The sequence below is a fragment of the Hyaloscypha bicolor genome, assembly GCF_002865645.1.
Source record: "Hyaloscypha bicolor E unplaced genomic scaffold K444scaffold_117, whole genome shotgun sequence".
In the NCBI taxonomy this organism is placed as follows: Eukaryota; Fungi; Ascomycota; class Leotiomycetes; order Helotiales; family Hyaloscyphaceae; genus Hyaloscypha; species Hyaloscypha bicolor.
In genome coordinates, this window is record NW_020194619.1 from 1,198,018 (window position 1) to 1,217,132 (window position 19,115).

The 19,115-nt window shown below is 47.0% G+C and overlaps 8 protein-coding genes across 8 annotated transcripts; 4 read left to right on the plus strand and 4 right to left on the minus strand.

Moving 5' to 3' along the window:
- Positions 1-902: 902 nt before the first annotated feature.
- On the plus strand, positions 903-1,534 carry K444DRAFT_615535 (uncharacterized protein). Its single transcript, XM_024880750.1, has one exon. The coding sequence runs from the start codon at positions 921-923 to the stop codon at positions 1,362-1,364; it is 444 nt and encodes a 147-aa protein (XP_024733984.1). The 5' UTR covers positions 903-920; the 3' UTR covers positions 1,365-1,534.
- A 444-nt stretch (positions 1,535-1,978) lies between these two features.
- Positions 1,979-2,893, minus strand: K444DRAFT_534884 (PLC-like phosphodiesterase; the record flags this gene model as incomplete). The annotated part of the gene is made up of 2 exons (XM_024875241.1): positions 1,979-2,334; positions 2,380-2,893. 2 exons carry the CDS (start codon positions 2,891-2,893, stop codon positions 1,979-1,981), a joined length of 870 nt encoding a protein of 289 aa, XP_024733985.1.
- A 1,186-nt stretch (positions 2,894-4,079) lies between these two features.
- Positions 4,080-5,132, minus strand: K444DRAFT_615537 (uncharacterized protein). Its single transcript, XM_024880751.1, has one exon. The coding sequence runs from the start codon at positions 5,075-5,077 to the stop codon at positions 4,394-4,396; it is 684 nt and encodes a 227-aa protein (XP_024733986.1). The 5' UTR covers positions 5,078-5,132; the 3' UTR covers positions 4,080-4,393.
- Positions 5,133-6,104: 972 nt separating this feature from the next.
- Positions 6,105-12,159, plus strand: K444DRAFT_46021 (ketoacyl-synt-domain-containing protein). The gene is made up of 3 exons (XM_024872872.1): positions 6,105-7,162; positions 7,216-11,830; positions 11,884-12,159. Exons 1-3 carry the CDS (start codon positions 6,224-6,226, stop codon positions 12,012-12,014), a joined length of 5,685 nt encoding a protein of 1,894 aa, XP_024733987.1. The 5' UTR covers positions 6,105-6,223; the 3' UTR covers positions 12,015-12,159.
- Positions 12,136-13,062, minus strand: K444DRAFT_46018 (uncharacterized protein). Its single transcript, XM_024872871.1, has one exon. The coding sequence runs from the start codon at positions 12,937-12,939 to the stop codon at positions 12,256-12,258; it is 684 nt and encodes a 227-aa protein (XP_024733988.1). The 5' UTR covers positions 12,940-13,062; the 3' UTR covers positions 12,136-12,255.
- Positions 13,063-15,141: 2,079 nt separating this feature from the next.
- K444DRAFT_565969 (uncharacterized protein) lies at positions 15,142-16,610 on the minus strand. Its single transcript, XM_024877116.1, has 4 exons — positions 16,376-16,610; positions 16,302-16,329; positions 15,851-16,256; positions 15,142-15,805 (listed from the first exon to the last, which is right to left on the minus strand). Exons 1-4 carry the CDS (start codon positions 16,531-16,533, stop codon positions 15,294-15,296), a joined length of 1,104 nt encoding a protein of 367 aa, XP_024733989.1. The 5' UTR covers positions 16,534-16,610; the 3' UTR covers positions 15,142-15,293.
- A 131-nt stretch (positions 16,611-16,741) lies between these two features.
- On the plus strand, positions 16,742-18,511 carry K444DRAFT_615540 (uncharacterized protein). Its single transcript, XM_024880752.1, has one exon. The coding sequence runs from the start codon at positions 16,914-16,916 to the stop codon at positions 18,135-18,137; it is 1,224 nt and encodes a 407-aa protein (XP_024733990.1). The 5' UTR covers positions 16,742-16,913; the 3' UTR covers positions 18,138-18,511.
- Positions 18,406-18,894, plus strand: K444DRAFT_534336 (uncharacterized protein; the record flags this gene model as incomplete). The annotated part of the gene is made up of 1 exon (XM_024875208.1): positions 18,406-18,894. One exon carries the CDS (start codon positions 18,406-18,408, stop codon positions 18,892-18,894), a length of 489 nt encoding a protein of 162 aa, XP_024733991.1.
- Positions 18,895-19,115: the final 221 nt, after the last annotated feature.

The window sequence follows — 19,115 nt, forward strand, 5'->3', positions numbered from 1 at the left end:
TATGACGAGCACACGTCAAATCCATCGCCGTACGTAGCAAGTACAGTCGTCCCTAGAAGATTAAAACTGTCTTCTAACCTTTTCAGTTAAATCGTTGTCCTACTTTACCCTCACGAAAAAGCGGTAACGCAAGAGCATGGAGGCGTTCGCGCATGTAAGATTCGACCTTCCGCTCTTGGCGTGGCTCTCAACTCCAAAGGTCCTGCCTGACCCACCAATCACAGGTCGTGGAATACCGGAACAACCCAGCAAAGCCTCCACAAGACTGAGATGTTGGTTTAAGAAATAAGTCTTGTGACTTGCAGATGCGATCAATTTCCTAAGCAGTTATGAATCTGATTACTCAATTAAGGACGAAATCTCATGCTCGCCACCTGGACCATGGAGCTGACATAATGGGCATGCGGAGCTACAGATTTGAGCAATTGTCATGGAGCATAAGGCAGGGTAGTTTTTTTCTTCATGAGTCAATGGAAGAAGGGAATGGGTGCGGACCGATATTTCTCGAGTTTACAGCAAGAGAATTCAGGCTTCTCTATCTCCGCTCCCATTTGTATCCACAACCGCCTCTGTCTTCATTGCTTAGCGGCTTCCTGTGATGTGCTGTATTTCTCCCATTGGAGTTAAGAGCGCATCTTTTCCTGAAGACTTTTTCTTCATTATTCGCACAAGCCTCTGGTTCTTGAACAGGTTGCATTGCTCATTCGTTTTCTCTGCAGTCAGTCATTTGTTCGCTTTCGTACATTCGTGCCAAGCAGCATCTGCAAGCTCCGATTGAACTTCCGAAGGCACGACCGCTTTGGCCCAAAGGCGCTTCCACCGAACGTATGGACAGGATGGGAAGCATGCACAGCTTGCCAATTAGCTTTGATGGAGTTCCGTCCAGTGATTCAGCCCCAAAGCAGAATCTCAATTCGGAAATGACTTCAGAGAACTTGTCTCCCGTCAAGCCGAGGTACACGAGACCAGAGCACTCTCGAGTTTTCTGCGCTCAATGTGACATCCATACCGAAGGGTTTCGAGGCGAGCACGAACTCCGGAAGCGCGTTGATAGAGAGCATCCAAACCCTGTCACGAAGTGGGTTTGTATCGAGTCAACCAAGCCAGGTCATCCTATACCCGTGCTACCGTTTTCGAAGTGCAAAGCATGCCTTCAGCAGAAGCAATACGGCCCCTATTACAACGCAGCAGCACATCTGCGACGTGCTCATTTCAGACCGAAGTTACCCTCCCAAAGTAAGATAGGTGGTGGAGAAGCCAAACGAGGTGGGAAGAGAGGAGTCGTAGAAGCGAATGGTGCCTCAGGAGGAGGGGATGCTGGTTCCTTCTGGAAGGAAACCTGCGAAGTCTATTTCAAGGGCTGAGATTGAGGGGGGTGGATTGTGGTTCAGGCTGTTGATGAGGAGCGGAACGGGGAGGGTGGGTGCCTACGCTATGGTTGTAGCAGTGTTGTTGCTGGAGTATTGGAAACATTGAAGGGATTGAGTGAAAGCAAATGGAGGTCAATACGTATAAAATTCGAGCTGTGTTGCATGATCTCCAGCGTGCTGAAGTGAGGATGAGACAGATCTTAAGAGATTTGGAGGCCAACTAATAATAATTGGCTGTTGAGCGAGAACCATGCAACATCTCTAAACGATACGGCCGAGAAGTTAACTTTCAAACCCCCTTCAGTCTGTACAGAAACGGCAAAAATGGAAGACCAATGATCACCGATTGCTTGGAAAGACTTGACTTACACACTCGACTTACTGAAAAGATCATGCAGGCTCGGTTTTGTTGTAAAGTCAACTGTGACTTTGTAACAGAACAGTGGCCGGTTGAGATGCCTAGAAGGGTGGTACAGACTGATCACGTAACCAAGAACTGGATCCTTGAGAGCCTAAGAATTATCGAATTATATTAAGTATGTTACTAAGCTTTGAGCTAAAGATGGTTCAAAGTATTTTGAGCAGTGAAGACGTCCCCTGTTTCAGAATCAGTACGAAATCAGTCTCAAGGAAGCCGACTTACCAATGTTGAAGTCATCGACGAGAATGAGGTTTGGTGTACGACCCCAAGTACTAATACAAAGGTCTGCTTGGGCACCAATGCTTCCAGTCCCAGTTGCAGCATTTGTTGTCGAATCAGCAAAGGTGTCGGGGATTAATATCCCAAGAACATCCAAATCCAAGAAGTGGTTCACAATCATCATCAGACCGGCCCCTGAATTTCCAGAAGGTCGATCAAGAGCGCAGGATGAGAACGTGGAATCGGTTACGTCGTAAGCTGTCTCAAAGAAATAGGCAAACTCGTTGAGGATATATGGAACAGTGGCGGTATTTGCGCCATAATCTACGTCACGTTAGCGGTTACTCCTCAAAATAGGAAGAAACATACCAAGAAACATCACCAGTCGAGTATTTTTGTTGATAAGCTCTTGGAGAGTGGGCCAGTCAGCCATGGCAAGTTGTGAAGGAGGTGTATACGCGTATGCGCTGAGACCGCTAGAGGTCATAGCTGCACCAAAGAGGCTGACAGCTGCGCCATCTCCATTAGTCAAGAGGAGTGTAACAACTTCATTTGGGTTGGCGGCCATCCAAGTTGTGATTGTGGTCAAGTAAGATACAAGAGTTCCAGAATCCAACTCGGCACACGTTGTATGGCACATCTCCAGAGCACCATTCTTGACGTGTGTTTGTGCTTGCAAGAACCTGATGCCGGCGTTTAGTTGAGAGGTAAGAGACTCGTATTGATTGTCCGTGGGCAAGATACCAACAAAGGCAGAGTCGTGCGTGCCAATCTGCGTAACGTTCGAGTACTTTCGAGAGCAGAGAGCTGCATTGCCATTGCAGCTTATGGCAGCCACTGAGCCGGCGAAAAGGAACGAGAGCACAACTTTGAAAAACATCATGACTGCAGGGTTCAACAGCAATGGCTGGAGAACCACAAGTACAACGAGGAGATGAACCTCTTTATATTAAACTAGCCCCACGCCGCGACTTACAAAGGAGCTTCCCAAAAGGCCACCGGGCCCAATCACGCATCGGGAATGGCCCTATTTCTGTAGGCTACCCCGCGCACAAGGATGCTCGCCCAGAATGTGATCGCAGAGGACCTTCCTCTGTTCTGAGCGGTTGTCGAAACGTTTTGGGTTCGTCCCGAGGTCATTTGGCTGTGGCTGGGCCTCGCGTCGTCATTGGAGATTTACAGGAGATTCGCATGGACAAGCCAAGGGTGCACGCGTCCGAAGAGATCTCGAATCGAAGTCATCGCCGCATGATTTGCATCTGCCCTTGCAGGGACTAAATGCGATTTGGGGCCCTGGGCCGCTCGGCGTTTGATGCTTTTAGGATGTTCTTGGGCCTGATTCGGTCACTGTCTCCACTATGAAACTGAGCTAGCTCGGCCGAAAGCTCCCCTATCAGGCCTGCTATGAACTTACTTTTTGCATTGTACTTGAGATTCTGGGAGATATCTGGAGAACTGCCTTGAAATTTCTGTGAAAGATCTTGAAGAGTGAAGTTAGAGAGAATATAGTTAGTTGAAAGAGGAGAGTGAAATGTTAGGTTGTGATTAGGTCGAGGTCGCTGAAATATGTTAATTCGAACGGGCTTAGCGTTAGTGGGGGCCTCCACACTTCACTCACGTCACTTCATCTGTCTTGCTCTCATGCTTTTATGCCCCTCAGCATTTCTTGGTTCATCAATCGGACGATGCGGCGATATGCGTCAAGTACACTCTAGATTGCCCTCTGAGGTAGAGTCTGGCCTGTGTGGCTCGTTTACTACTCTGTACCAGAGCGCGCGGTGTTAAACACCGTCCAGCCCGCCAAAACGCGAGGAACACCAAAATCGCTTCGTTTAGAAAATCACACCAAATCTCAATGGAACGCCCGAAACTCTTTAAAAGTGCCGTAATAGAAAAGAAGCAGATCCGACTTTGTCGAAATTTTTATAATAATGGGATATAAGGCATCAGAATTATGAGTATTTCTGTAATGCAGGCATTAATATTGCGCCCGTTCTCGTTTAGCGAGTTGGACGGATTTCAATGCCGCGCGCTTTAGTATCGTAAAGTATCCTGAGTTGACAAAGGACACGAAAGGAGAGAAGGAGGATACAACATTAACACTTTCTTAATAAATCTCTGCATGAAAAGACGAAAACCTCATTCTTTGCTCTCATACGTGTTTTAAAAGATAGCTAACGAGCCCACAACCGGTCAAGACCGGGGATGACAACGCCCTAGAGGAGAATGCATCGTCAAATTCGGCTCTCCTTCTTGGAAACCAAGTCACTGCTTGCCCGATTGATATACAAGTACTTCAGCGACACCTCTAAGGTTTTCGCCGTGACGATTTCATCTCTTCTTATAGTTTAGATCCTTGAGTAAAGCTACCTAGTGAGCAGGACTAATGGCAGATGCAGTATTGATGGCTACCACAATGCCCACAATGTCCGCAATGCCAACAATAATGTGAGCAGGACCCACCGTTCCCGTCACCGTGTCCGGTGAAGTTCCAAGTTGTCTTGATTACTCGCACTTTGCCGTTATTTGTATAATCAGACTGCTTCTTCTCTCCCATCGGGATGGTGAAAGTTGCATAGCGCTCAGAATACTCCATGGTTGAGCCACCCGGGCGGTCATCAGTTGTTCGCAAAACTCGTAAACCCAGAGTCTCCTTGAGTCCATGAGTGTCTAAGATAGCCTCGTACTCAGAGATAAAGTCTTTGGGTATTTCAACGGGTGAGCGAGAAAAATCCATGTCGAAGTAAAACTCATAGGCACGAGGCTGTCCTTCGATGAGCATCAGGGACAGAGGGAGGACTGCGCCAATGCCCTGGTAATTGGAGTTCTTTAGAGAGCTTATATGCCAAGGCGTGGCAATTCCTCTCAAGTCCACGACGACCTCATCCGGCTTAAGCTCAAAGTGTCGATGCAGGAGAGCAACTCCGAGGGTGTCCGTTACAGAGTGCTTTCTAAAAAGCGTTTCAAGCGAGCGAATGACTGAGTCTGGGTCATCGCGCGCTTCGAAGTGGTCTGACGCGCGATCCACCTCTCGGAGATTGTTATACAGAGCCGAGTCGTAGAACATTTATGGACGGGTAGAGTAATTGGTTCTGAATTGGTATTCTGTCGCTCAAGGAAAGTCAGTCTAAGAAACGGTGCAATGTTTACATGGAGACCAAACATGCCTTGACTCATAAATTTTAGCGATGCTGTCAATGGGGGGGCAGCATGGTTCCGAAGGCTAATATTTACAGTACGATCAGTTCCATGCGGCTGAGACTTTCTTGACCAGCCGCAGGCCAAGACTTGGCAGCATATCAGAAGCATCCTATCTAATTGGGCCAACTTTTCATCACCCCTGTCAACTCCGTTTCGAGTGGTAGCCACCAATATGCAACACGAGTCGGGCAGCAACACTTGTGATAAGAATGAGGGATAAACGCGGGGTTTTTTTTCTCTGGTATACCGCAGCGACCAAAACCCTCAATGCCTAATTTTACTCAGTTAGGGCCTAGAATATAAGACCTCTAGCCTTACTAGTTCACCTTATAAACTTTTATAAAACCTTTTGCTAGTAATACTATCTTTTATAAAATCTTTTATTAGTAATACTATCTTTTATATAATAAAACCATATTAAAATATATTAGGCTTAGCTTTTTATTTTTATATATTAAAACTATATCCGAATATAATAGAATTAGCCTTTTACTTTTTTATAATTAATTTCTAATTTATATAAGCTTTTTCATTACGAGTTTAGGCTATTTTACTTAAAATTACTAATATAACAGCTTTTTAGAAACTTAATTAAGAATCTCGTTTTTAAAAGGCTTAAAATTAATCTTTAAAAGGCATTTCAAGGCATTTCAAGGACTATAAAGAACGTGTACTACTTCGTACGTTAAAAGAAGAGCAAAGGTTAAAGTGTTAATATAGTATAAAAAATTCTATTGAGGGTTTTAGTTGCTACAGTGCGCCCTATTTTCGTCACCCCTGTCAACTCCGTTGTAAAGGGTGGCCCTAATTTGTAATACGGGTTGGGCAGCAATACTTGGCAGATAAGAATGAGGGAAAAATGTCAAGAAAGCGGGGGTTGACCTGCGAGCCATCTGATTACGGGCATGTGCGGTGCCATGCGGCTGAAGTCGGCAAATGTTACTTCAGTTGCGAGGGCCCATGCATGTACTCTGTACAGTGTCCCAAGAGCTAAGTATTCTTTGATCAAGAAATGGAAACATACACGAGAGACAAGATCGCCATCATTGGCATGGGGTGCCGGACGGCAGGCGCAAATTCTCCGCCTGAAGTTTGGGATCTCCTTGTAAACTCGAGAGATGTCCAGCGCAATATTTCACGCTTCAATGTTTCTGCATATCATAATCCCAATCGCAAATTCAAGCGCGGCCTCACCAATGTCAAACAAGCCTATCTGATGGACGACGATCTGGTAACAAGCTTCGATCATGGGTTTTTTCACATTTCACCAAATGAGGCGCCTTGGATGGATCCGCAACATCGCCATTTACTCGAAGTTTCTTATGAAGCTATTGAAAGTGCAGGAATTCCTCTCGATACATTCAAAGGCACAGATACGGGTGTATTCACAGGTGTCGAAAGCAGCGACTATGCCCTAGTCTTGGGTAGGGATCCTGACAACTCTCAACGCTTTGTATCAACTGGCATGGCAGGATGCATGGCAGCGAACAGGATCAGCTTCTTCTTTAACCTGTCAGGTCCAAGCTTGGTTATAAACACAGCTTGTTCGAGTTCCATGACAGCCTTACATCAGGCAGCAAGAGCCTTAGAGCACGGTGATTGTAGCATGGCACTTGTTTGCGGGTCCAACATCTTGTTTAATCCAGACATGTTTGTTGTCGCCTCTGAGATGGGATTTATATCGCCATCTGGGCGTTGCCAATCCTTCGACATGAAGGCCGACGGTTATGGTCGTGGCGAGGGAGTATTGGTTCTTTTACTGAAGCCTTTGAAAGCTGCAATAGCGGATTTGGACCCTATCAGAGCCGTACTTGCGGGCATTCGTATCAATCATGATGGCAGAACAGAGGGTATCATGATGCCTTCTGCGAAATCACAGGAGAACAATATGCGTGCTCTCTACGAGTCTAAAGGAATTGATCCAGATACCATTCAATATGTGGAAGCTCACGTACGTCTGTATGATCGATTAAAAGTGCAACACAGACTGACTCTATGGTGCAGGGAACAGGCACCGCTGTCGGCGATGTCCAGGAGATATCCGCAATTAATGCCATCTTCAACATATCCCCTCATTCCCGACCAGCGAAGCTGAGAGTAGGGTCCGTAAAGAGTAATATCGGACACTTAGAAGCTGCATCTGGTCTAGCAGGAGTCCTCAAAACTGCACTTTGCTTGGAACATGGGCTCATACCAGCCCAGATGCATTTTCAAGTGCCCAATCCTGCAGCAAATTTTGATCATATTGTCATTCCAACGTCGGCTGCGGACTGGCCAGCCTCCCGCGACGGAATACGGAGAGCTGCCGTCAATTGTTTCGGCGCTGGTGGTACGAACGGCCATTGTGTACTGGAGGCTTTAACACTTCCAAGTCATGTGACCAGGAAGCAGGCCAGACCCTACTTATTCATGATATCGGCGTCTAGCCAAGCAGCCTTGACGATAACATGTGCCAAATACGCGGACTATGTAACAGCTGAGAAGCCGCACTTTGGAGACTTGGCATATACAATGCTTAGTCGACGGTCAAAGCTATCTCACATGATTTACTTCAGCGCCAACAGCTCGACCGAATTTGTAGACCGCATTCTCAAGCTCGCAAATTTACCGCCGAGTGCTGTGCCTATCGGGTTGAAAAACATCTGCTGCATATTTACGGGCCAAGGCGCACAATGGCCTGAAATGGGTGCGAAGCTGTTTGAGCACTCTGAAATCTTTCGAAATACAATTCTCGAATGTGAGCAGTACCTTCATGCGCTTTCTAATGCTCCACCATGGAAACTCTCTGAAGAGCTTGGCAGAGATCCAGTAAGAAGCAACATCTCGCTCGTAAATTACGCTCAACCACTCACAACAGCTCTGCAACTTGGTTTGATCAACCTTTGGGCATCTTGGGGTGTCCGCCCAAAGATGGTTATTGGTCACAGTTCCGGCGAGATAGCGGCAGCGTACGCGGCTGGACACTTGTCGCTCCGAGATGCTATTGTGATTTCTTACCTACGTGGAATGGCGATGTTGCAGCTACACAAAACACGGAATAAAAACGTTCTCAAGGGTGCCATGGGTGCAGTTGGTCTCTCGGAGGAACAGACATCTCTGCTTCTTCGGGATTATAGGAACAGAGTGGAAGTGGCAGCAGTTAATTCTCCAGCCAGCTGCACACTGTCTGGCGATGAGGCTGCAATCGAAGAAATCGGGTATCATTGCACAAAGGCTGGTATTTTCTTTCGAAAACTACGCGTAGACATTGCGTACCATTCACGCCATGTCTTGGTAGTCGCTGAATCATACTACAAAGCTCTAGAGAGCGCCCAGATTTGCCCACTCCAGGGATCAAGCGACTGTATGATGTTCTCATCCGTGACCGGAAGGCGAATCGATCCTGCATTTTGTGACGCGAAATACTGGACCGATAATATGACCCGTACTGTGCGTTTCTTGGACGCATTTCGCGGGTGCGTGCAGCATTGCAGCAAGTTGGAAGTGTGCTTTGAAATTGGCCCACATCCAGCTTTACAAGGGCCCATATCTCAGATTCTACAAGCAGACCAGATGAAATGTTCTTATTTTGCATCTTGTGTAAGGGGAAAGTGCGATTTCACCAGTCAGCTGGACACGGCCGGCGCTTTGTTGGCCCTGGGGATCCCTCTCGACACTAAAGCGATCAATGATGCTAAAGAGGCCAAGGTTCTGACGAACTTGCCTCTACACGTGTGGAACCACTCTTCTCGGATTTGGTTGGAATCCAGGCTAAGTCACAATGCACGATTCAAACGATTTCCTCGCCATCCATTGCTCGGCTCAAGATACACCGAGGACACTGACATGAATCCCTCTTGGCGGTGCCGATTGCACATTGATCAACTTCCATGGGAACATAAAGCGGGACACCCAGTTCCAGAAGCTGCCTTCGTGCTAATGGCCCTTGAAGCGGCGAGACAAATGCAAGAGCAGGAAGCACCACAAGCTCTCAATATCCGTCTAACCAACATCACTTTTGGGGAAGCATTGCTTGTTAGATTATTTCAGGGCATGTCCGACTCTGAGTTACATCTCACGAGCAGCAAACTTCATGAATCCAACCAGTATCACTTCCTCATTTCGTCCATTTCCTCAGTAGGTTCGCAGCCTTGCAAAAGGCACTGCTCTGGGACGTTTAGCTGGAGCGAAACACCTTTTCCTCCGAATGATAGGTTTAAAGACTATCATCAGTTGGACTATGACCCGTTTTTACTCGAAAATGCAGCAGAACTTGGCTTGATTTCACAATCACGCCTAAAAGACACCTGCATCGGGAAGGGAGTAGCGACTGCTCGACTTGAACCGGCAGACGACGAGGTTGACCCATTGGCTTTGAGTGACTTGTTGAACTTGTCACTGGCTGCAGCCGTCGCTCATGATCCGAGTGTCTGTGCAAAGCTCCATAGCATCGGAAGTATCGAGTATACCGTCTATCAGAAAGATCGGGGCTCTATTCCCGTAGCTGCCATGGGTCGGAAGATAGGGAAAACAGCCACTGCAGCAATTGCGCTTGAAGGTTGCTTTGTTGCCCAAACTATATTGTTTGGGGTTGAGAGAAATGAAAACTACAAGCTGCCATTACGGTCCTTATTCTACAGAGCAGAGAGACGACTCGATATCACAGACTTGCCAGCAGGAAGCCGCCTTACATTGTCGGATGTAATTCTCCTAACAACCCATAAATGGCCCATGTGTGACATTGGTTTCTTGCACATGGATCGCCAAGACGAAACAGACGGAGTTGCAATTCTCAAATCTTTCGACCGTCCTCGTTTCAGATCATTGCAGATTCTGGATTCAACTAACGAAGAAACCGACTCGTCTATACGAAGAATGCCCAGTTTCACCGTTGGCAGTCAGCTACACCTAATGATTGCTGGAAGCCACCAAGCGATCTTGAAACATATTCATAGTGCCCATGAAACTGGTATAGCTTTTTTCAAGCGAAGAGACGCCTGTGATGAACGGCATTGGGAAATTGTCAAACACCCACCTCGCGTGCAGCAACCTCTACGGCTAGATGATGTCTTTGTATTTCAGTCTCCCGGGATTGAGAGCTTCACAAAGGCGACAATGGCGGGATTAGTTCCGCTGAGCCATGACGGCGTTCGAAACTTTTATGAGACTTGCAAACGCCCGTATCATGCTATCATCCTTGACGACACACGACAACCAGTCACTGTGGCATGGCCAGGAAAGATACTTCTGCCCTGGTTCCAACACATGCTCAAGTTCTCTCAGAGTGTGACATGGATAACTCAAATGCCAGAATGCATTCCGTCAGTCAGCTCAAGCACAGCATTACTGAGGACACTGCAAGCTGAACAGCCGTCACTCAGAGTACGTCATCTTGTGTACGAGGCGAACAGCCGTAGTGATATCGACGAACTTATCCAAGCAGCTTTGAGAGATTCTGATGATGCATTTCTGGAGCTTCAGCAAGACGTTGAGAACGGCCAAAGGCAAATCCTTCGATGGCTTCCGGACGACCACCTCTCTGTTCGAGTTGGTCTCCTTCCGGACCCTAAGAAAGAGAACAATGCGGTACAAGAATCCGTGCAATTATCAGCCGATGGTACGATCGTGGCCGTTGGAGGCCTCGGCGGTGTTGGTCGTTTTGTCTGTTTGTGGTTGGTCAGCCATGGTGCTAAACACATCACTGTTATCTGCAGATCGGGACCTCATTCTCGTCAGGCAATGAGCTTGATGAAACTTATCAACGGTTTGGGAGGCTCTCTGTTTGTCTGGAAATGCGATGCTCGCGATAAGAAAGCGCTTTCCAAAGTTTTAGATGCTGTTCGAAAAGATCACAAGATCACGGGAGTTGTCAACATGGCAATGGTGCTTTCAGACGCTCCTTTGGCTTCAATGGTCGCCGCAGATTGGGATGACCCTCTCCGATTGAAGGTGGATTCAAGTTGGAACTTGCATGAGCTCACACAGGTGGATACACTTGATATCTTCATTTTGTTTTCATCAGTTGCAAGTGTTCTTGGCAATCGCAGTCAAGCTGGATACAATGTTGGAAACGCATTTCTCAACTCCCTTGCTGAATTCCGCCGAGCTCAAAGACTGCCGGCTGTTGCGATTGCACTGGGTGCGATGACCGACATGGGCGTGCTATATGAACTCGACCGGAAAGACATGCTCAATATACTGGCTATGGGAGGACTCGTCACGCTACAGGAGCACCATCTGGCCAAGATACTGCACGCAGCTGTCGCTGAATGTGCAGATCCAGAATCAAAAAGAGCCGTAATGCTTACAGGTCTTGCCATGTTCAATCGCGTAGATGGCAGACTTATAGTAAATGGGGGGCAATCGCTGCTCTATTGGGCTGAGCAGCCGGATTTTGGTCACTTGCAAAATCACAAACGGACCTGGAGAGATTATAAGCAAGAGCAAGACCAGGCCTTACTAACCCAAATAAAGTCGCTGTCAGAACTTGAATGCCGCAAAGTGATAGAGCGCTCATTCTTTCAATTCCTCGCATCTCTTCTCGGATTTGATATCTTGCACTTCAGTGTCAAGCAGAACTTGCTCGAGTACGGGATCGATTCGTTGACCGGAGTAGCATGTCAGTACTGGTTTTACAGAGGTAGGTGACTGGTTTGAAGTTGTGCGGAAGGTTGTTTGCTGACATTTTTACAGAATTGGCAGTGCGAATCACTGTTCAACAGATGCTTGCATCTAAGACTATAAATGACCTCCTCACAGATGTGGTGTTGGGACTTTCAACCGCTTCCTTAACTCGTCTTCCTAGCTCTCCGACACCAGCGTGATGGATCGCATTCATCAGCCGGTGCAATTTGGTTAGATAGCAAACGAGCTCGATATAATGGCGAATATGGAAGCACACTCAAGCGTTGCTAGGATCATTCGTGAGCGAGGAAAGATGAGTTCCATGTTTTCCGATAAAGACAAGTAGCCAACAAGCAATTCAATCTCTGAGCTGTCATACTAGCTTGAACTAAAGCGCAGTGCACTCGCTATTCTAGACCCGGGTTTGAACATTGTGATTGTTCATTCAAAGTAAATGTCCACGCCACCACTTCCAGTCTGGAAGTTGAGCTTACTCTTGCCATTCCCCTTTCTTGCCAGGAGATAATGATGCAACTTGTCGGACTCTTGACGAACAACCTCCACACCGCTTCCGTGAACCTGAATTTTTCCAGATTTTGTGCTTCCCTCAATGGTACCCTCCCATTCCCTTGGATAACGCAAAGCCAATGCCCCAGACAGGCTCCTGTGTGAACTCGACATATCTTTGATAGTCCCCGAAGTTGCTGGGCTCAATAGCGACACCCTTTGCGCTCCAGATCTACTCTCGGTTTGCAGACTCGAAGAGGTTTTTGGATCAAAAGGCGTGACTTGCAAGTCGATGCCCCCCGAACCCGAGGTGACCGACGTCTTTTGGCCATGAACAATATGTCCTTTGACAAGTCCGGATTGAGAATCAATCGAAACTTGATAGTCTCGCTTGGGCAAGTTGAAGAATGGGAAGTCAACAAGGATTTGGCCAGACTGTGACAAGATCTTGAGCTCTGCTGGGACAGGGTCCCGCTCATCCGCCAACTGCGGATTGATGGCAGCGCGAACCCTTCCTGAGCTTGCGTGAATGGCGAGCAGGTCCAACAAGTCGAACCTATCATCGACCCCTTTGACTCCTGCATCTACGGATTGTTTCCTGTTGTTGAACAACATCATGCTGAATATGTTGCTGTGTTGAATTCGGGGATTGACAAAGGCTGACAATAGTGATGACGTGTTTTCGACGGACGGTGCAGAATGAGGCTCAGTTTTAGGGGTGAAATTAGAGTTTGAGTCCAGAGAGATTTGGAAACTTGTGGATGAACTGAGCAGTCGGTGGGGTTCACTCCGTAGTTCGAGGAATGTGGCGGAGAAACGACTGCCTGCTGTCCTAGATAAGGTGGATAAGGTGGATGATGATCCATGTTCAGGTTAAAAGCCGCAGTCTCGCATTCCTGCACGACCTTGTCAAACCTCGCAGGAAGAGACTGCACCTCTCTGGCTTCTTGGCAGCATGGTCATGCCGGCACTCAGCCCTCGAGAGTGTGCGCACACGGTGAGCCAATCATTATGCTGACTGTTTACTGTGGTATCTTGACGTTTCGTATGTGGAGCCCAACAATTGGAGGGAAGCTTGTTGGGACATATGTGGCTGAAAACACGTCAGAGGTCATTTGACTTGTTTGCATGGGGAAAAAAGTAAAACAACGCCCGGATGTCAATTGGGGGTGTCGATTGGGGGCCGCTGACCCAAAGCAGAGCCGCTCGGACGCGAATACAAAAAACCCGGCTGTTTCTTTGATTTAATTAAATTTTATAAGGAATTAATAGAATTTAATACTTTCTTTATTTGCTTATGGCGCTGATTAAAAGGTATTTAAGTATGAACTTTCTATAAACTCTGAATTAAGAATAGTTCTTTAAATTAAAGAAGTCAAAAATTTCATATTTTATAAACTAAAAATAAATATAAGAAAGCCTTGAAATTTGGTAAATAAGTCCCTAAAACCAAATATAAGAGCCCTATAAGCCCCTAATTTATAGGACTTTATAAGGCTTAAAACTAGAACTTAATTAATTAGTATATAAATTTCCTTAAATTAAATTTCTATTTTAAGAAATCTTTTTATTATAAGTTAATAGCACGTAATTATAATACAAGGGTTATAATATACTATCTTATACTTATATTAAAAAAATATAACTTCGGATTTTTAAAGGGCTTAGGTAGCTAATTACAAGTCGTTGACACCCCTGCCCCAATCGACACCCAAATCGATACCGGGGGGGAACCGGGGGGCCGTTTTCCATTTCCCCATTTGCATCGGGAAAACTTGCCGTTCATGGACGACTAGGGTGGCCCGTAGGCACCTATGTAACCAATACAGGCTGCCCAAACCTAAGCCATGGGTAGGTTTCTTGATACGAAGTATGTTTTGTATCTAACCCATAGGTAAGTAGGTATAGGTTTTTATAACCTACTTACGGTACCTATGCGAACAAGGGAATAAAGGCAGCCGAAATTGAAGGCACTATATCGTTGTTGCAGAATGGAAGATGATAACGGTTGAGTTATTTGCCAACCGGAATTGGAAGCCCTGGGTTCCGGTGAAAGGATACCTACAATAAGGCTTCTGGTCGGATTTATTGTTGCTTCAATCAGTTTTTTCTCTGTGGAAATGGTTTTGAGGACAGTAATCCACAGCCAAGAACTTTAATGTATCTCCTCATATGAGGGTATGACTACGCGTAAACCTCTCTTCTTCAAAGTAACAAGACTGCCCTTGATCGATTACAAAAATAGAATACCTCGCTTGCCTCGCTTCCCCTCTCTGCAAACGAATGCGGATGTTCAAATCAGATATTTAATGCCTGTGTCACTTCTGGCCCTCATGTGCAAAGTGCTTGCCTATGCTTCCGTTGCCATCATTTTCCAATGCATAACGATTACTTGAATATTGTTAATACCATATACGCGTCTTTAAGAGAGTACTTACTAGTTAATGCTTAGGATCATGCTTGACCGGAGGATCCTTGTTGCAATCGGGATGGTTGCAAGCAGTCGAAACTTTGGCAAAGCACAATGGACATTCATCCTATGTGCTGGATACTGTGCCTTGGCAGTGCATGCATATAGTAGTCGGCACTCTGGTTGCCAACTTCAAGGTAGTCTCGAACCATACGGACCTTTCCCTGCCGCCTCCCAATCTTCAAGCCTCGAAGGTCAGTGACTCAGTGAGTCTGTCTCCACGAGACGACCCTGGCCCCAGAGACTCCCGTATGGCAGATATCTCAGCCATACCAATCACCCTTCGCCCTCTCCGCCCTCTTCTTCGCTACAAGATTTGGGTCCAGTTCGATATGAAATCAAGATATTCCCGAGATTAGCATTTCAATCCCCTCAGGTACGGATACGTCCTGATCCACGTCGTACCAGCGTCATCTTCCTCGTCGGCTGCAGAGTCAATACTTCACTAATAAATCCCTACATTAAAAGACGAAAACCTCAATCTTTGCTCTCATACGTATTTTTAAAAGATAGCTAACGCATTTCCATGGGAAGAAACCCCTCCTTCACAATGGTCCGGTGCACTTGTCACAAAAAACGTCCATCTCCCTTTCTCCTTACACGTCTTAGACAACTTCTCAAGATCAAACAGCTCGCCCAGAGGCATTCCCCAGAGAGCCAGGATATACTCGTGCAGCATGTACTCTTCCTGACTTGGCCACGCTTCGAACGCGGGCGCATCTCCGGCGACTGCTGCAAAGTAGCAGTCATGAAGCCAGTCAATCATTGCCTCTTCTTGTTTAATTCCAGCCCATCGTTGACCGTCATCCTTTCCGCTACTGTGCGGTCTCGAGGCCGCTGCAGCCCGGACATCAGGCGATGAGGAGTGATATGTTGAGACGAATCCAGAGCGAATAAAGAGAATGTCTCCGATTTGGATGTCCCCGCCTTGGGATGCTGGCCTAACATCAATTCCTTGAGCCTTCCCGCAAGCTTGAAGCTCCGCGAAGGAGATTGTATAGTAATCGTAGGGATCTGACATTCATTAGGATGTACCACATGCTAAAGAATAATTCATACCATAAACAATCCCCTTATCCTTGGCATAACTCAAATAGTCAATCAAAACACCCCTTCCTGCAATTCCATGCTGAGCCCAGTGATGAATGCCGCATTTATTCTTGTCCTCTTTTGTGTTTCCCTCAATATCTTTAGCTTTGGTCCCGTTGTAAAAGGTCTCGCTTGGGATATGAGCAACGTGTCTGAACCCATCCCATTGTGTTCCAGACTGTGTATTGAGTTGATACTTATCATCGTATGCAACATTCTTTGCCAATATCTTGATCTCATGCTTGAAGGGCTCACGTTCAAATGCTGGGACATTCGGGACATCCAAAGGCAAATTCAGGGGGACAATGTCTCCGGACCTAATTTCTCTCGAGGCAGCAGAAACTCGAGCGGGAGTGAGGAGGTTGATTCGTCCAAGCTGTGGTATGTTAGCAGCTGGATATAATTCGCACAGGGGTCGTACGTAGTCCTCCGTTCCCCATACCCAGGCACTTCAACAAGTTAGCGTTTTCTTCCTGGTAGTTCTCCAATACCTACGCTCCCTCTGGTGCATCTTCTCTCCTCGGGACATCTTTCCGGTTGGGAAACTTGGTACAATCTGGGTCCCAAGGGATCGTGGTTGCGGTTTTATTACCAGTGAGAAAATCACTGATCTTGATGAGGCGGTTGTGTGCCTTGGCGTTTGGATTTGTCATATTGAAGTGAATATTGTGTACAAGAGGTATTAATTGATATCATCAAGGACGAAGTTAGTGAGAATATAGCAAAGAATGAGGGATTTCCCCGCAGTAAAAAAATGAGGGGAAAGGTATGCCCGAGGCATATGTTCAACAGGGATAGCTTTATCCGCAACATCCATACTTTTGGCCCATACTTGAATTCTACGAGTACTGGATCTTCCATAAGGTCTGATGTACCAAGTCCAAATGGTGTGGTAAAGGGAGAGAGGAGTGAAGGAACGAAGTCAAGCTGAGGCTGACGCTACGGCGGACCGCAGAGACAATCAGCTTCCCCCCCACAATGTTCCCACCGTCTCTCCTGAACCATAAGGTTATTTAGGACAATATCCTCCACCATGTCCGCCACTTCGAGTGATAGCGAAGGGAGCGACGTAGACATTCCGAGTTCAGCAGCAACACTAACACTTCCAAAAAAACGGGGACGACCAGAAGTCACCTCTCTCGAACCCTTCAGAGAGCAGATCATCAAGCTCTTCTCCGAAGAAAACATCCCCATCATTGACATCGCTAGGCGTCTGAATCTCGACCACGGTCTCGATGTCAGTGAACGTACAATATCGCGTCGACTGACGGCTTGGAATGTCCCACGAAAGAAGACGCGTATCACAGCTACCCAAGACCTCCGCGACCGAATTGTCTATCATTACAATAAAAATCTCAATGATGAGCAAATCGCCGCTGCCCTCGTCTCGGAGGGGTTCGAAGTCAAGACCCGGAATCTTGCTCGTCTGCGGCAGAAGCTGGGAATGAGAAGGCGATCCAAATATCCCGAGTTCAGAGAGTATTCCGAGGAAGGGGACGAAGCACCATCAGCTCAGTTGGCCGCAGAAGCAGGACTCACACTTCCGAAACCCACACCGAAGAAGCGGAAGAAGGCAAAGACCAAGCACAATGCGGCGTTGATTCCCAAGGTCTCGGCTTTCGTGGAGAAGTACATGAGCAAGTATGATGGCTCTCACGACTTCAATCATATAAGACGCGTTGTTGGATTGGCACATTTGATTTATACAGAAATCAACAGGGCGAGGGAATCCTCGCCGCTCTTTGATGAGGACGAGTCGGATCTGGATCTACACGTTATCACACTCGGTGCTCTGCTACATGATGTCGGAGACAAGAAGTACCTGCAGCCAGGACAAGATGCAAACACACTCGTCCTCGCAACGCTTCTGAGTTTCGGTGCTCCTGAGGACCTGGCCATCAAGGTGCAGAGGATCGTCTTGGGCGTATCATACTCCACTGAATGCAAAGACCCCGCACAAACCAGGGCTATGATCGAAAAGTACCCTGAATTAGCCGTGGTTCAGGATGCAGATCGATTGGATGCCATTGGTGCGATTGGCATCGGAAGGACGTTTACCTTCGGTGGGGCAAAAGGAGCGAAAGAAATGGGAGAGACGATTCAGCATTTTGAAGACAAATTGGAGAAGCTCGAAAGCATGATGAAGACGACGCCCGGGATGAGAATGGCTCGAGAGAGGACGGAAAGGCTCAAAACTTTCAAGAGTTGGTGGGAGGAGGAGCAGAAAGAGGCTGAGGGGCTGTTGCGTCGGAAGTGATGAGACTTTGATACCCACACATTAGTGATCTGATTTGCGCCGCGTTTCGCACGTTTGCCATCAAGGTGTTACGAGTTGCGGCCGCTGATGATTTATTTATTGCCTTTCTCGTGCAGTGTTCGGGCACCGCAAAGTAGAGTAATCCCTAAGAGACTCCGCATCATGTCAGCACTGACTGAGTGCCACCATTGACATAATAAAATACGAGAAAAGGAGAGAATTGCCCTAGCTTCAAGTTTCAACTGTCTTTCTCTTTTACTGTTCTAAGATGAATGCTCTTCCCCCAGAACTCATTCGACAAATCGTTAGCAATATTCCAAAATCATCTCTTTCATCTTGTCGACTCGTATGTCAAACATTCAACACCTTTGCGTTCCCAACTCTCTTCTCTCATGTTCCACATTGGCTAGACTATAAAATTTCACATCAGGCTGTCCTCTCTCTCGTTCATGATGCCTTCAATCGACCGGCTGTGATGTGGAGTCCTTGGGCCAGTGAACCGACCGAACCAGTGGACGACATTTGGATGGGAATTGTTTGGAAGTTGTTGATGAAGGCTGATCCTCCTGGGTCCCCACTGTTCAAAGAAGTAAGGGGCGAGGCATTGGAACGCCGGGCACAATTGACACCTCAGAATTTCGCGGAGCTTAGCGGAAGGGAAGAAATGTCTCAGAATCGACTGAGGACTGGTCAGAATAGGTCCCTATTGCATAGGAGCTATTCGGGAAAGTTTGATTGGAGTGGAGCGAAGTTATGACTGGGCCCAATGATGGAGCTGCTAGATTTGTGTGCCGGCGGTTGAAGAGTGAAGCATATTCTGAGTGTATTGGGAACACTGTCTTTTGTAGTTGAGGAACGAAAAGAAGGGTAAAAGGGCTACAATAAGCCCTGGTTGTCTCTGAGTGTTGCATCGCTTTCAAGTTCCCTGCAAGAGAACGACTTCCTCGAACAGCAATTGAGAGACACGTTCCAGCAAGA